General features: G+C 39.3%; 1 protein-coding gene across 1 annotated transcript in view; it reads right to left on the reverse strand.

The window, feature by feature from the left end:
* Nucleotides 1-16,144, reverse strand: part of SPOCK1 (SPARC (osteonectin), cwcv and kazal like domains proteoglycan 1) — a gene marked incomplete at both ends in the record, with an annotated part of 262,949 nt that overhangs the window by 12,415 nt on the left and 234,390 nt on the right. The window contains one exon of the mRNA XM_079542147.1: nt 1,674-1,790. Coding sequence (XP_079398273.1) covers nt 1,674-1,790 — 117 coding nt within the window. The remainder of the gene's footprint in view (nt 1-1,673; nt 1,791-16,144) is intronic.

Consider the following 16,144-nt stretch of genomic DNA (forward strand, 5'->3'; position numbering starts at 1 on the left):
TTACATAAACTATTGCTTATTTTCTCACCTACTTTTAGGATTCAGTTATGTAACATTAATGAGGTTTGCTTACAATTCTGAGCAGTACAGCCTGGGGTGTATCCTGACTTTTTAGGAAGAGCAATTTCTCGCTACTCTTTAGTACTACAACATGATGGACAGCAAAGCAATAATAGCAGGGTGGCACAATCCTAGGCTGCAGCAAATGAACATAAGCCCCAACACAGTAACCATTGACACAGAAACAAAAGAAGAAAACCTGCTTACCATTGGAAGGCCTCAGATACACAGGAATCTCCAAGGAGATACCTTCACCTCCACTACCAACCCTTAAATGAGGGCTGGGAAGGGGTGAATCCTGGCTCCACCCCTTCTGGGCACTGCACACACCTGAGCTCCTCTGGGCTGGCCCTGCCATCCCACCAGGTGCTCCATCACTGCTTCAGGCCATGACTTAGCATTTCTGCTACATACACAGACTCAAAAGTAGCACAAGAGTGGAAGTGCAGGCACAGACCAACAGCAAATGCTTATCCCAATGTGCTGGGTCAGCTCTACTGCATGTTCAGCCCCTCCCACACCATTGTGCAACTAAGTGCAAGGGTCTGAAGACAGTAAAAGGAGCAGTTGACCAAATCCTTGAAATTATGTGTGTGTGGACACCAGCTTTAAGCAGCTCACCCCAGAGAATGAGGGCAGTTAGCTGAAGGTGAGTCACACAGACAGATAAAACCTGAGCATCCTACTTTGTAACCCAGGGCCCCTGTGATTTGGGACATGCTGTTTAAAAGGATTAATGAGTCCTTACAGAAAATAAATTCACATCTGCTCTCTGATGAAGATGACCTCTTTTGCTGCTGTTATCTGAATCTTTCCTTTCCCTGGTGGGTAAATGACATCAAAATCAGTCATGTTGGCTTAACCCACAGAGAGTAAATGTCCTCTAAACTGTTTATTTTCTTTATTTCTTAAAAAAAAAAAAATCATCAAAGGAAGCAAAGATGCTGTTATTAAATACCTGGGACACACCAGATTCCAGCTTTCCACACCATTTAGTTATTCCATCTCTGTGGTTACTATCTGGATATTGTTCTTTTTCTTTTTCTTACACAAGGCATTAGCAAGAAAATCAAATCTGAAGTGGGTCCTTCTCAGCTTTAGCATAATCTTCTGTTTGCTTCTGTGCTGTATTTTTGGCACATGTCCCCAGGTACAGACCTGGGGACAAGCAGAGACCATTGTCCATCCCCAAGAATTATCTGGGGACAGCCATAATGATTTGGAGGGTCATGGAATTTTCTGTACAGACACAAACTATGTAATGCCAGCTAACCTCAGGGCTTGAGGAAGTCCCTTTGCAGCTTTATTTACCAGTATAGATATGACCTCGGTAGTCTTTGGACCCAGTTATTTGCCTGGCTAACTTGTGCAGGTCTCTCTGTCTCTGACTGCCAATTTTTAGAGTACTTAGGTCCAGAGAGAGAGCACAGAATGACTGCAGCTCCTTCAGACAATAGGGCAGCTATTTATTTGCAGGATCAGCTCCCCTGTGAAGCTGCTCACTTGCTGGCACCTGCCTGACATGACATTGTGGCACCAGCAGCTGTGATCAGCTCTCCCAGGCTGGTAAGCTGCCTGCAACATCAGTGTTAACTGGAAAGGAGTTTTCTTACTGCCTTGTGCTGTTTCCGAGCTTGTTGGCTTGATGACACGGTTTGCATCCTCATGAAGAGCACCGAACCAGTCTTTAAGTCGCGAAGCAAGACTCCTCAATTCCTTGTCAGTGCAAGCTGGAAAAAGAACAAATCAGACTGAGTCAAGAGAAACAGTGGAGAAACTCTCACCAGATATTTTGATGGAAAAATACTATTTAATTATGGCTGTAAACTCCTTCTGTGAGCTCTGAAGTAAAAGAGAAGGTTGGGAGAAAGGACACAAGTTAAAAAGAAAATGGAAATCGTAATGAATTGAAAGTTTTACTCAAGTTTGTCGTCAGTAGCTGACATGATTTGCGATGGGAGCGGTGACATGAGCTATCGGCAGGTTTTCCATCAGAGCGATGTGACTGTTTAACTTAAATGTTTCCACCTTTTAGGATTTCAGAGAAAAATATCAGCCAGACAGATGGGGAGGAGGGACGTTCTTGCCGAGACATCCCACTTGAACAAGATGCTCGGAATAATTTATAACCACATTTGACTTAGTATAGTGCTATTATCACAGCTATAGGAAATACATTTATTTCTTTATACACATATAAAAGAAAGCTGTCACGCTGCTCTAGCTCTACTGCAAATGGGACTTTGCCTCCTCTGAAAGCTGTCAGTTCCATTTTCTTAGCTGGGTAAAACAGCTCTTTTCCTTTTTTTACTGAGAAATATCTGTTTTTTATTTCCAGAATTTTTTGCCAAGAGATTAATGTCCATCCAGAGCAAATATTTTTAAGGAAGAAAGCTGCATTAGTCACCAGTTTCTGTCAGAAAAAAAATATTCTTGTTTTTCTATCATATTTAGTGTTTAAAATTTACATGCTTGGGCAATTCTATTCTTCCTGCTGTGCAGTACAAAGCAAGATTTTATGCCATGGAGACAGATATCCTTCACAGGGCAAGCCACAATATGCCTTCTCCAATTCACTGCACCTCATAATATTCCTCCTTCCACATTCCTGGGGATCAGCAGAGTCCCACACTTGTCATCTCACGTGAAACTCACTGCTCCATTGATGGCCACGAATGCACCAAAATCTCATGGCTGCGGTGAGTCTGTTCTTTTGGGTCAGAAATAACAGGTACCAACACTTCTGTTAACATGCTGCAGACAATAAATTTCTTTAAAGACTGCAAAAATTTAATGCCAAGTTCAGTTAACTTTCTTCACAGGTATTTCATGTCCTCCATCGTACTTTCTTCTGCATGTGAAAGTATTATTTCCCATTTCTTTTATTAATTTGAATGCTACGATGCAGGGTTGGAAAGATCCTACCTTTCTACCTCACCATCCTATTCTATTCATTGCATTTGCTTATTTTCAGAAGTCTTTAATCATTCCCAGTTTGCTTGGGGACACAAAGTTAAAAACACTTCATTCAGAGGACATCAGTTTGACATCAGGCCCAGACTCTGGATATCTATGAATCAGCACTGGAGTATTTACTTCTGGTGGTAAAGCCCTTTGGTTATCAGGTACTGAGGAAGCAGAGCTCTAAGGAGCTCCAGATCTAAGATCCTCCTATATAAGTTTGCATCAGCTTGAGTTACATAGCATTTTTAAGAATGCTCTTCATAAAAAATACAGTATAAAAGTGTACTATTTTACTATTAATAGAAGTTTCAAGTAACATTTCTCAGATGAGAAGAATAGGGTTGCAGGCGGAATAGATGCGATAATGAGTCCCTTGCTATTTGAAGATCTTTAAGGAGAGAATATGTAGGTTGCGGACAATATGGATATTGGCATGACTTGAGGCACTGATTAAAAAATCTGGGATGAAGAGAAACTCCAAGGGAAGAAGCTCTTCATAGCTCTGCTCTGGCAACTGAAGTCTGTCCAGTCAACTGTCAACACCCATTTTAAAATCTACTGCTGCGAGAAAGACACAGTGCAAGCATATGCAAATACACATTTCCACTGCTGTGTGTATTTTCTTTGAGATAACAGAATTTGGCTTCAATTCATTCTCTGCACCTTTCAAATGGGGAAAAAACACCAGACTTTATTCTTGTTAATGACATCACTGACAGCTCTGCCTTACCAGCCTGCTGCCATCATGTCCTCACGTAGTGCTAATTCTCATCCCTCACTGCTGATGTGCTTTGATGACATCTGTTGCGTAGCCCATGGCTTTGACTAGGAGGAGCAGCCGGATCTGTCACTTCTCTGAGTGAAGGCAATGTGAATGAGTGAGGAAGATGCATGTGCTGCTGGATCCAACAAAATCCCTCGGATCCGAATCTGCAGCCATGATGAATCATTCTAAATCATGGAGTGATTTAGCAGCAAGCACTGAAAGTGCAGATTTATTCCCAAGGGTGAAGGAATTGTTCCAGTAGTTATTTATTCCTAACAAACTGAAAGCATTGTTGCTAAATACCTATTTTCATGAAGCAGAAAACATTAGCGTGGCCTGATGGAAAGCCATTAGCATGCTGTAAAGGGTTGGGTTTTTACAGGTATGCTTCCATTATGGACTTTTTCAGCACTGCAGATACTAATCTATACACATTGGTTGTGAAAATTAACAATATACTATTTAATTTCATTCTTTCAGGGAGGGACACTGAAGTGCTCAGTGCCACAAATCAACATTAAAGCCGAACCTGTAGAAGTTAAGATTAAATCAATACGGAATGTTCTCTCACACCCATTTTTACTCCAGCCTAGCAATACAATACAGTAAACTCTCCAGCCATTTACGAAACAAGCCTTATAATTCATATTGTAGGTAATTCTAAGCAAAACTTGATGGTGAGGAAGTACATTACTGCTTTAGTATCTGGATTGCTGCCATAATATTCTGGTACTCATGACAAGCAAGAAGTCTATGATGTGGTTCAGAAAAGAAGTTACAGTGATACATTACCCTGTGCCTCAGAATAAGCAAGCTAGGCAACCAGCCTCACAGAGTGTGTATAACCTGTTTTGTATCATTTCATTTCTCTGTTATCAGTCATCTCTCCAGCATGAATCTGTTGCCTTATCATTACCATTGCTATCGTTGTCATCATTCATACAGGCAGTACAACATTTTTACCAATTAAATGAGGACAGACTGGCCATTTGGGTTCATATTATTGTTTTACAATACTAAATAGTCTCACAGGCAAAGACTGAGAAGCGAATTTCCTATTCCCTGGATGCCAATGTGCAGCCTGTCAATATTCCCCAGGAGCTGGGCTACATTCTCTAGAGTAGAAGAAAGAAAACTACAAATGCAGAGAAATTTTTAACAGAAAGAAAATAAAAGCTTCATAAAAGGCATATTTAGCTACAAAGGTTACTGCCCTTTCTATGCAAAAGAAAACTGACCTGGTGGCAGAATTCAGCTTAGAGGACATGTCACTAATTCTGAGCCTCTTTCTTTAAAGAATGCAAAGGTTCCTAATATGGAGCATGTGAATAAGGAATGGAAAATGCTGCAAGAGAGCCCATTGTAACCCCAAGTCTGAAATTTCAGACATGGCTTACCCTGGGCAGCAAGAGGGAGTAGATGCATCAATAGAAACAGGCCTTGATTGTTGCTTGGCTCAGAAGCAGATAAATAGGAGTTGTATTCGTAAGACATATTAGTTGTAACAAGCAGCTCAGTCATTTGCGCTGCAAGCCTGGAGGACAAGTCCATTTAGCTTTGATTAAAATGTGCATTGTGAAATACAGCACAAACCAGCATGACATTGTCCAATGCTGATATTATATTCCTCTGGTTAGAAATAGGACAGACATAGTTTCAATAATTCAGAAGAAAAGTCTTGCTTTTGCATTTTTGAAGGCTATCTAAAATGACAGTCAGGTGTAAAGTAATATGCATAGAGTAAAATGCATAGAGTTTAAAGCACTGTAAAAACACTATTTTAAAAAATTTGATATAGGTGTATAACAGTGCAGAAATTGACAGAAAATAACGGTCATCTCTTGTACCATTTTTTATATTATCTTTGTAAAACAATATAAAAAATACAGCAATTTTAATTATGCTTTCTCTGACATCTCTACATTTTCTCTCTACTGTGTAAGCCAACAACTTATTTAATCCATCTATAATGGCTTCTAAATGTGTTTGGATTACTGGAGCAAGCTTTAAAACTGAAGTAAGAAAAGATTGTGTCAGCTTTCATGCATCAGCGTGGCTGTGCTCCCAGCCATGCAAAATATGTAGAGTAGCAACTGCTCCTGCAGGACCTGATTTGAAAGCAAGCACTGAGACAAATGCTGCGCTGTGCTAACACTCCACTCCAAATGTGGTACACACACATGCATGTAACATACACTCATGTATGTGACCTGTAGATGATTCTGAGGGCTTTATCTGAGGTGTTCTGGTGATGCGATTGTGGCAATAATGACCTTCACAAATATTGCACCATTCTTCATTAGAAGAGGGAATGCTCTAATTTGCTCCTTTCGCTAAGCCCTCCAGGCAACTTCTTATAATAATAAAAAATGAAGCACTATGACAACAATATTTATAAGGTAGAAGGGAATAGATTATTTACTATAAGAAACAGCACTGCACTCTGAACGTGCCTTGATGGTTCCCAAAAATGAAGGTCTTTTATTTAAAATTTCTCCTATGATCATCAATGCTTCATGACAAAGTTCTAGGTGGGTGTATTTGTCGTACTGCGTTTTTGGCGTTCTGTGGCTATTCTTCCACAGGGATGACACCTATGCTGATAACCACCTCTGATCCTTCTGTCACTTGCTTTGCCTCATCTTATAAATAAAGCAGCAGATGCCAAGATCCTGCAGTTCCAACTCTGAGATGATTACAGGAGCAGCTGAGTTATTGTGAAGACGAAATAGGCTTTGATCGGAAGCTCCCTTAAAACAGTACATTTAAAACACAAGGCTCAGCTAGAACTGTATAAACAAAGATTGAGAGCTACAAAGCTTGCTCTCTAAAGCTGCAGGCAAAGTGTACATCTGTTTTCATAGTACTTAATGCTAGTTCCTTTTGTGCTTGCATTAATTGTGAAAACCCTGGGAAGTTCATCTTTGTTAGGTGCTTAGGAAGCTTGAGATTCATTTTAAATACACCCAAAATATACAGGTACTGGGGGTCACTCAGAACTGGTCAGAAAGACGTGTGGGAGCTGCCTCCTTCCTGAGATTTTGGCCATGTCATCTACTAAAATATCATCACCTGCATGGTTCTTAGCTTCCCAGGTTCCACTGATAGCTCATCCTAATGTCCTCATTCAAATTCTGCTATGAATTTAGGAATAGACAAAATTGTATCCACTGAAAAAAAAACCCCACCTGTCTACTTGGAAATGACTTTTCCAGAAGTGCATGCTGTGCTTTGAGTGACAAAGTCAGTAGGCATCATCTCTCCTTATGCCTCCCTTCCTTCCACCCCATTTTACAGAGACTGTTGTGAAAAAATGTCCTTCATCTGGAAGACACAGACATATCCAATGCCATGTGTGCATCCAACATCTTTGGTGCTGACACAGAGAAAGTGCTCCAGTTGTATTTAGTTGGGACCAAGCCAATGTGTGCAAATGGCTGTTCCTGTTCTTAGAAAGACAGAATGTTGGTTTGACTTCAAAGCAGCATTGGTCGCCTGCATCTTAGAGCCCATGGGAGGCTGCCATCAGTACCTGACTTTACTACAAACAGCTTAGCAGGCCCTGTGCTTTTAGGTGTTTGAATGACTAAATAAAGAATTATGAGTAGAAACAAACCTGACAGGGTTTGAAATGAGGTAACTGAATACTCAAATGATCAACTTTGAATATTAGATGGAAGTGTTTCTTACGAACCTTCCAAAGGCACAGCTGAAACACTTGAAGACAACCTGAAGTTTTACAGATCCAGGAAGTTGTTTTGCTCCACTTTCTAGAGCTGAACAGAAATTTTAGATTCTGATCTCCGGTAAATTGTTCTGAATTACAATAGTGTGAAATAGCTTGGGCTGCTGATGATAAGGGTAGCTGCTGGTTTCCATAATGAAAATGGCCTTGAGCTTGAAAGAGCAAAACTCAGGTAGTAAAATTAGTATTTGTGAAGAAACGGGCAGATGTATTTATGTTCAATCAGAACAGGAAGGCGACACAGAACAAAAATTAAAAGATTATATGCAGAGATAAAAGTGAAAACACAAGATGGTATCACAGAACACCTATGTTAGAGCTGAGACACATGCAGCATTTCCCATAAATGGGTTGAAAATGTGGCTATGCATGAAATTAAATGCAATTTTTACAGCGACTTGTGCAATCACAGAAGAATCTAAATTGGAAAACATAATGACAGTAGATCATTTTTGTAGAGTGTCATAATAAACAGGGATATTCATTATTGACACCATTCCTTTAAAATGCATGAATTTTTCAGTGGCTCCTACGACAAAACTGCTTACCTTAGTTCTGTTCTCTTACACTACTCCATCTCTGTAAGTGTCTTCAAATTAAAATTAATGAGCTCCCTGATTTTATTGTTTCACCAAAAGTAAACATTTTCACCATTTGTTTCCCTTATTTTTTGCTCCTACTTTCCAGGATTTCTGCAGTGAATACCTGCACTGAGTAGTAAAATATGATTCTTCCTGTTAAAGACCAGAAATAATATACTTAATTGTAACTTACGTTTTTATGTATATACACATAGATTTACTTAGAGTGCTTCTCCAATGAATTATTCGCCTTCTCTACCAACCATTAAAACAACTCAGAGAAGCTTCTGTTTCAAGTTCCAGAAGCACTAGTGAGAAACTTTGAAGTTTTTAAGGCGGAAATGGATGTGTGGCAGTAGCACATTGGATACCAGCAGGAGCCAGGGCTGACAGAAATGTGGAAACCGTGGAAGAAATGAAAAGGAAGGCGGAAAATGAGGTTTTGGAAAAAGGTAAGTTCAAAAAAATCAAGTCCAGAAATCCAGAATTAGATTTCTAAGCAATCTTTGCTGTACGACTATCTTAATATGTCCATCTTAGGAAAACAGTCCACAAGAACACGTCAAGTGACGTGGGCATCACAGAGCTTCAGCATGCGCTACTGAGCAAACAAAAGCAAAGAGCAATAGGTTGGATCCTAGTAGTCCTTAGAACCAGTGGAAAAAAACTACATGTTGTATCTCCTCTTCACAAAAGAACTGGATTTCAGGATTCATCTCCTTGCCTTCCAGCTAGATCAGTGGAAAGCACATTTCTGTCAGCAAGTGCACAGCGATGGAAGAAAAGAGCACATGACAACCTGTATTACAGTTATCATTGGATCTTTTAAATAATTGTCATTTTTGTTTGGTTTAATGAGCAAATTTATTATTTTTATGCCTAGCAAGATCTAAATGCCACTGTGTCCTGGTCTGGAGGTAATGCTCAGGCTAGAGAACCATAAGGTAACAATCACTACTGCTATCAAATAAACTACTACAGAACATTGTACAGAAATGTAAAAGCAACAACTCTGTTTTATAGCCTATGTGTATTTTACCACAGCATATTCAGAGGGCCTGAGAGCACAATGACTGCTCCTTGTGACCTGACATTCTTCTCAGGGACTGCTGTGCCTTAGGACACTGCCTAAACCTGCTTGTTGGACTCGGGAATTCATTAGAAAGAAACTTTTCTGCAAGGTGTGGCTGGCTGGTATTCCACTAAAGAAAAAGAGGAAGAAACTAAGGAGATTCACAGAAGCCCACCATCTCTACCAGCTTCCTAAGGGACCTTTGCAAAGTGAAAGATAAATCCAATTTCTCTATGCTTAGGCAGGATGGAGCCTTGTGAGACAGCGTATGCTGGCAGAAACTATTTTTCCCCCTCATTAACTTTTTTGCACATCAGCTGATTTTTATTTTATGCTGTTTATATTCTTGTACTTATTTTCTGTGTTCCCTATTGAATGTTACCACATCTGATACCACCAGGGCTTCATTAATGCAAAATGTTGTCATGTGGTGAATTATTCTCAAATGAGAAAACACAGACAGCCCAAGAAGAGAAAATGAGGAGCTGCTGGACAGCATGGGGCTAGAACTATTTGAAGATGCCGCTCGGGAATTCTTCCAGAAAATAGTTGGGAGAGCTGATTGAAATTCAATAAGAAAGTGCAAATGAGACAACACAGCTCCCCAGTGGGTTGCAAAGATCTCCTGGAAGGAAATCAGAGCTATCTCTGCACTACTGCACCTTACCAAGAAGCCAGGAAACACATAGCGATAATGAAGAGTTCAGGGCAATAGGAAACAATGAAGCAAGGGAGTAATTTTAGTACAGAAACATATTTTGAGAATCACATTTGAATGGATTTTATATCTGAATAGGATATTTTTTGGAACCAGTTTTACAGTGGGGAAGTGCCACCAGCTTCCCAGGAGTGAACTGCAACTGATACATCAGCAAACACGTTCATCTGAGTTGGCTGGTCCATCAAATACAACACACTGACAAATGCACTTAGCGACATGGTTCTCACTGCACGTGATTCTGAAGGTGAATGAGGTGCACTGCAAACAGAGGTTTGGCTTCTGGTTTGGTGGCTGCCTCATGTGTGCAAGCAACAGGAGATCTCCCCAGGTGCTGGGATCTCTGCTGGGTGTGCAAAGAGGAAGTCTTCTCTTCCAGAACTTGGTGTGGCTTAGTTGCTAACAGGGTGTGTTGGGCTGAGTTGATCTTTAAGCCTTGTGCTCTCTTTTTTTAGACTGAAGAGTTGGGGTACTGCGAAAACACAAGCGAACTTCTCTAGGATGAAAAAGAGAACAGCCAAGCTGAGCTGAGTATCAAGGAGGGCTGTAGGTTAAAAAAAAAAAAAAAAAAGGCTTGAAAAACCTGCTGCTGTTTATCTACCATGACAGTACCTCCTATAGCAGTGTAACTGCTTTTACCAGTAGAAGGAAAAGTATGAGATGAACATACTGATGAATATCTGGCCAGTCAGATGCTGTGGGAATCAATTTTGAAGAATCACTTAAAAGAAAGTCAATTCTCTTCTCAGCCCTTCATATTCATTTGTGTATGCTTAAAGGCTTTTAGAGGGAGGATTGAGTTCTGTGTATTCAAGGATATGATTTATTGAAAACATCTTGATTTTTAAAAAATATTTGCACTATTAAAATATTTAATAACCCCCAAAAACGATGGTGAGGGAGATCAAAAACCATCCTATAGCATTATGAGAACTGTAAGCTGAGCAATTCTGAAAGGGATAAAAATGGCTTGTGTGAGAGGAATTTATTCCAAAATAATGTGACAGATTGGGAACTGTGGCTGAGAAAGCTTTGAGAACGGCCAGGCTGACAGAGTGTATTGTAGGGTGGTTGTAAGCCTTTGTAGAAGCAATTATCATCATCTTCCCAAAGCGCAGGCAGGTCTGTGAGCAAAAAAAATAAAGCAAAGAAAAGGAGAAAAGATTGTATGGAAGAGACCCCTTTCCTCAGGCCTGGTTACTTGCTGATGGCTTAAGCAGAACTGAAAACAATCAGAATCCTATTTCAACTTTAGCTGTACTGTAGAAAATTAAATAGGTGGAACTGTACATGCAAAAAGGAGGGAGCAGTGCTCTGGGAGGGGGCTGGTGGCACTCGGTTACACGAAGGGCTGGTGCACTGCTTCCAGACCCATTGCCTGCCGGCCCTCTTTGGTGCTCTTCAGAATAATTATTTAATCAGAGCAGCCACGGAGCAATGCTCACAAAGTGTTTGCAATCAACAAATGTTGCAAAAGGTCCAGGCAGGCATCCCACACAAGTGAGGATTTGGAGCTCCTGATAAAATTTTACACATTTTATGCAAACATCAGCGGCTTTCCAACAGCAGTGTCTCAATTGGGAACACTACAGGGGCACAGAGCCCATGCTTCAGACATGCTTCTCATTTGGCTAGCCCAGCATTTTGCCTAGGTTTTTTGATTTATCACTATTTGAGCAATCATTTAGATCGTGCTACCAAAATTAGGCCGTTGGGCCTGATTCTGGTATGACAGTATTCTGAACTTATTTGGATGCAATTGAAAGCTGAGTTCCACTTTTGCAGGCTTCGAATGTATTATTCAGTCTCCCTTCCAAAGTAGTCTCATGAATTTTAGATTTCACTGTTCTTGTGATGAACCTTAAGGATATCTTTTCACACTCATGTCCTTTTAATACTCATTTTACTTCATGAGAGAGCCAGAAACTACTTTTTCCATTTTGCTGCAGGTTTGTGCAGAATAACAGCAGGATGTTGGAATACCTGTAGATTTACAGACAACGGTACAATATTTGCTATCCTTGTCATTTTCAGAAAAAGCAGCCATCACATTAAAGGAGCAAAGTCCCATTAAGCTCCATTGTTTTACTGGAAGCTACAGACTGGCAAGGTGCTTTGTGTTTAAGTTCAAAAGCATAACACACAGAAAAGATTCAAAATAATTCCCTACTTCATGCATTATAACTGATTATAGCCGGTGTCCGTAAAGTTACATTCACCATCATTCTGTGTGGAATGTACTGCCAGCTAACATGGTTGCAGGGCAGCTGACAGCAGAACTGGTTGCTGTGCAGCAAATAGAGGAGTGCCAATTTACCAACTCTGGTTGGTAAATTTGGTCCCCTAAGGACTTAGCAAGTTTGATAACCAATGTTCTTTAAAAGTAATCTGTGGAACGGCTTGAAATCCTGGTGTTAAAGCTGAATGAGCAAATCCAAATGAGTAAAACTGTGTATGAATAATACTAATCAATGGTATACAGCCTATACGTGAAGCTGGATAAATTTACCTAATAAGCCAATTAAGACTGTTCTGAATAATTTGATTTGAGGAAGCTTTAATGTTTCCCTCAATTATAGTGCTAATCCTTCATCTGGAAAAGAACCACTCCAGCAGGTATGCAGCGTTTGCAATGGGCATTAACTGAGCAATATGATTTGCAGAGTAATCCGTGGGGGCTGAGCCACTAACTGGAATAAACATTGTATCTGTGGTGTCAAACTATTCATTTTGTTTCTGAAAACTGATGAAGTAAAACACAGTGATTATGTCCTGAACTAAATAACAGAAATTGCTTTCTTCACCTTTCTTCACTTCTCGTTTTTTTATAGCTTGTGGAGGCAGTGCTGCCTCACTTGATAGCGCTGTGGATGCTATCAAGTCCTATTTTTCAGTGCGTGCTTACAAATAGCTTGGGCACCAAGAGATGCTTTTTTTCCTAGGGATGTAAAATTCATTCATTCCTAGCTGCCAGTGAAGAGATGATGACCAGTAACAAGGATGAAAAAGATTTGCATAAATATGCTTAGGAACATTAAAATAAATATTCACAATAATGGGATTTGATGGGGCTTATTCTCTGATTTCCTTTTTGTGGTGCGTGTTCATCTACAGAAGCATCCATACTGAGATATGAATGTACAAGATTAACATTTTTCTCCAATAAATAGGTGTGCTGGTAAAATGTTGGGATGGATTTGGTGGAGAAGATGTTGACTTGCCAGTGATGATGGACGCTGGCTCATTCCCATGAGGAAAGAAGTGAAAAGTGATGTCATGTGTTGTAGACTTGTGAAGGAGGTCTTAGGTGCCTCTCCTGTCCCTGTGTTATGAACGACAGTCTAATCCATCAGGCTAATAATTACCTACTGCTAGGAAGACCTGTTGTAGGTATTTTCTCTTAGCAGAAATGCTCATGTTCATGGCCAAACACAACACAAGTCAACTGAGGTGCAGAGAAAAAAAATCTGCTGATACAATTAAATGCTGCAGATACAACCATTTCAATATCAAAACTGTTTGTAAGTGAAAGTGTTTCCCGTAAGCTTGGCTAAACTATCTATGAATGACCTGCTGCAACATCATGGAGTTTGGAACTTCGATCACTATCTCGTCAGGATTGTTCTACAAGACACAGTATTTGCTATTTCATTGCAGAGGTGAAATGCATGGAAAAGATTAGATTACATGTAGGTTAAAAGGACAAGTCAAGGTTTGCCCTCACATAAGGCAGAAGAGTGCACATTTCAGCTAACTGCTTGGTGTTTTATATGGTTAATTGGTTGTAAATTGGATTTAGAAATCAACTCCATATTTTCCAACTAAGCTACTGCAGTCAAGACATGATTGTGCTCTTTTAACTGCATTTCATCCTGTTTTCACATTATAAGTCTTTTAGTGTAAGAAATATGACTGTGCTTTTTTCATCTAGAAAATTCTCAAATATTTGTTTCAGATATTATCAGGTTTGTCCATTTGGTATGGCTTTAAAAAACTAAATACACATGAAATTCACTTACAGTGAACAGAAATCATACAGAAATAACTGGGGAATTTTTCTTCCTGAAACTCTCACTGACAGAGGAAGGAACCACAGATCAGAAGCCATCAAGAAACAAACGTGCGAATAAGGAAAACTGAGATTGGATTTATCTCTTTAACAACAGGTGAGGGACACACATTCATCTGTTCTGTACACCAGGAAGGTAACACAGAGGTACTTCCCTGCAAGTAATAGTGCAAAAGGAACCTCCTTCAGCTGTTGTAAAGAAGGGCGGCAAAGAGAAAAAAATCACCCTTTAATTCACATCTACAAAAGTCTACAAAAGGCACTGCTGAAAGCTTGGTTGTTTTGATGGATACTGAGGAAATAAAAAATAAAAAAAAAAGAAAAAGACTTATGTAAATTACAATGGAAAGACTCAAAGTATTTCTGAAGGGAACTCGAGAATTTGCAGTAAATAATGCTTTCAAAGGAAATGGTAATTGTTCCGCACTGAAAGCTTATGATCTTACCATCTTTACTTCAGATCATATTAGTACTGTGCATCATTACAAGAATGTGTTCTTTGAAGCATGTGTACTCCATCTTCCTTCTATTCGTCATAAATACCCTCTCTGTGAAAGTACAATTTGCCACTGTGCACACATATTTCTTTCTTAGATTTAATTCATTTCCTAAGGAAATGTCACAGAGAAATCAATCTTGCCAGTCCAAGTTCACAAGGCCTGATTCATTTAACAAGTGATTTATTGACAACTGCGAGATAGAAAATAATGGCAAGTTGTTATTAAGAGCAACGCTACTCATTTCCAAAAGTGCTAGAGAAACCCTCTATGATGTTAATATTGTCTCATGAACAAGTGATACTCTGTAAGAAGAGAGAGTAGAGCTTGGAGTGGCTTCCAGTTCCTATTCTAGCTTCTTCTCTGTGCTCACAGCTAACATTATTACATAAATCTTGACCTTTGCAGCTGCTGGCTTCATAGAAAAACAACAGCTTGTAGAACAACAGATTTAAAAAAAAACCACGAAAGTGTCCTGTTACAGAAAATGTAATTTTGATTGGTACCCAAACATAACTGGTTCCAAAGAAAATGTGAAAGTTCAACCAAAACGGAGTACATAACAGCAGACCACAGCAGAGCATGCTCTATTAACGTTTTAACTGCCAACACAAGAAGTATTTATCTAAGTGGTGTCATGGATTAAATACCATCTTCTCTCCTGCTCTCTTTCCTTCGTTCCTTCTTTCCCTTTTTCACCCAGTGCCAAAGAAAGCCACATTTGCAGCTCTCCAGGCCGCATGCACTGCGTGTTTTTTTTCATACCACTTCTTCTACCACAGACAATGTAGATCTAGATTTTTTTAGTTGTTAAATAAGACATTGAAAAAAGAACCAACTGTGTACAATATACACATTTATCTACATTCTATTCCCTGTACTAGAAAGTAGGAAAATATCTTAGAATTTTTAAAATATTACTTTCTATGAATGATCTCATTTTTAATGGTATGAATGACAAGATGATATACTTGAAGACCTAAGTGTCAGTGCTGACTTCAGTTATGAATGATTGTTTTTGCCTTTGCAGCTCCCTGAGATCCTGACCAAAGGAAGAAATTTTAGCTTAATGTCTTTATCTTTTAGTACGTAAGTAAAGATACAACATTCAATCAATTAGAGGAAAAATACTTAATCAATAATCTGGTCAATTAATTGAACCACTCTAAATGGGAGTGGGCAAGCATATTTACAATGTGAATAGCATTATAGGAAAGTTATAAATTCATTTACATTACAATCAATTAATTAAAGATGGCTGATTCCTACTCTGTAATTATGTTCAATCACGGTCAGTCAATACAATTTTCTGTCCATTCTCACTTTATATCAAGCAAATGAGTTATATAACTTAAGTGATTAAAGACTTAATGGACTGTCATATGAGGTGCAATGTGTAAAGTAATAGGGAAAAAAAAAGCAGCAAAATACTGGAGATGGAATAAGAAAATGAAGGCAGCACTGTGGAGTGGTAACAGATTACCAATGATTAAAGCTGTGCTCCTATCACCAGCTCCCTGCAGAAAGCACTACAGTTTATGAAGAAACAACTGGAATGAAAAAATTCAAACTGATGATTAGCATGGTGGGATTCTTGGTTATGTCATTAAAAAAAAAAAAAGTGCCCTGAGCTGTGTTCTGCTCTTATATCTATCATGACTGGAGCGATAGA

This window comes from Tetrao urogallus (genome assembly GCF_951394365.1).
Source record: "Tetrao urogallus genome assembly, chromosome: 14".
NCBI lineage: Eukaryota > Metazoa > Chordata > Aves > Galliformes > Phasianidae > Tetrao > Tetrao urogallus.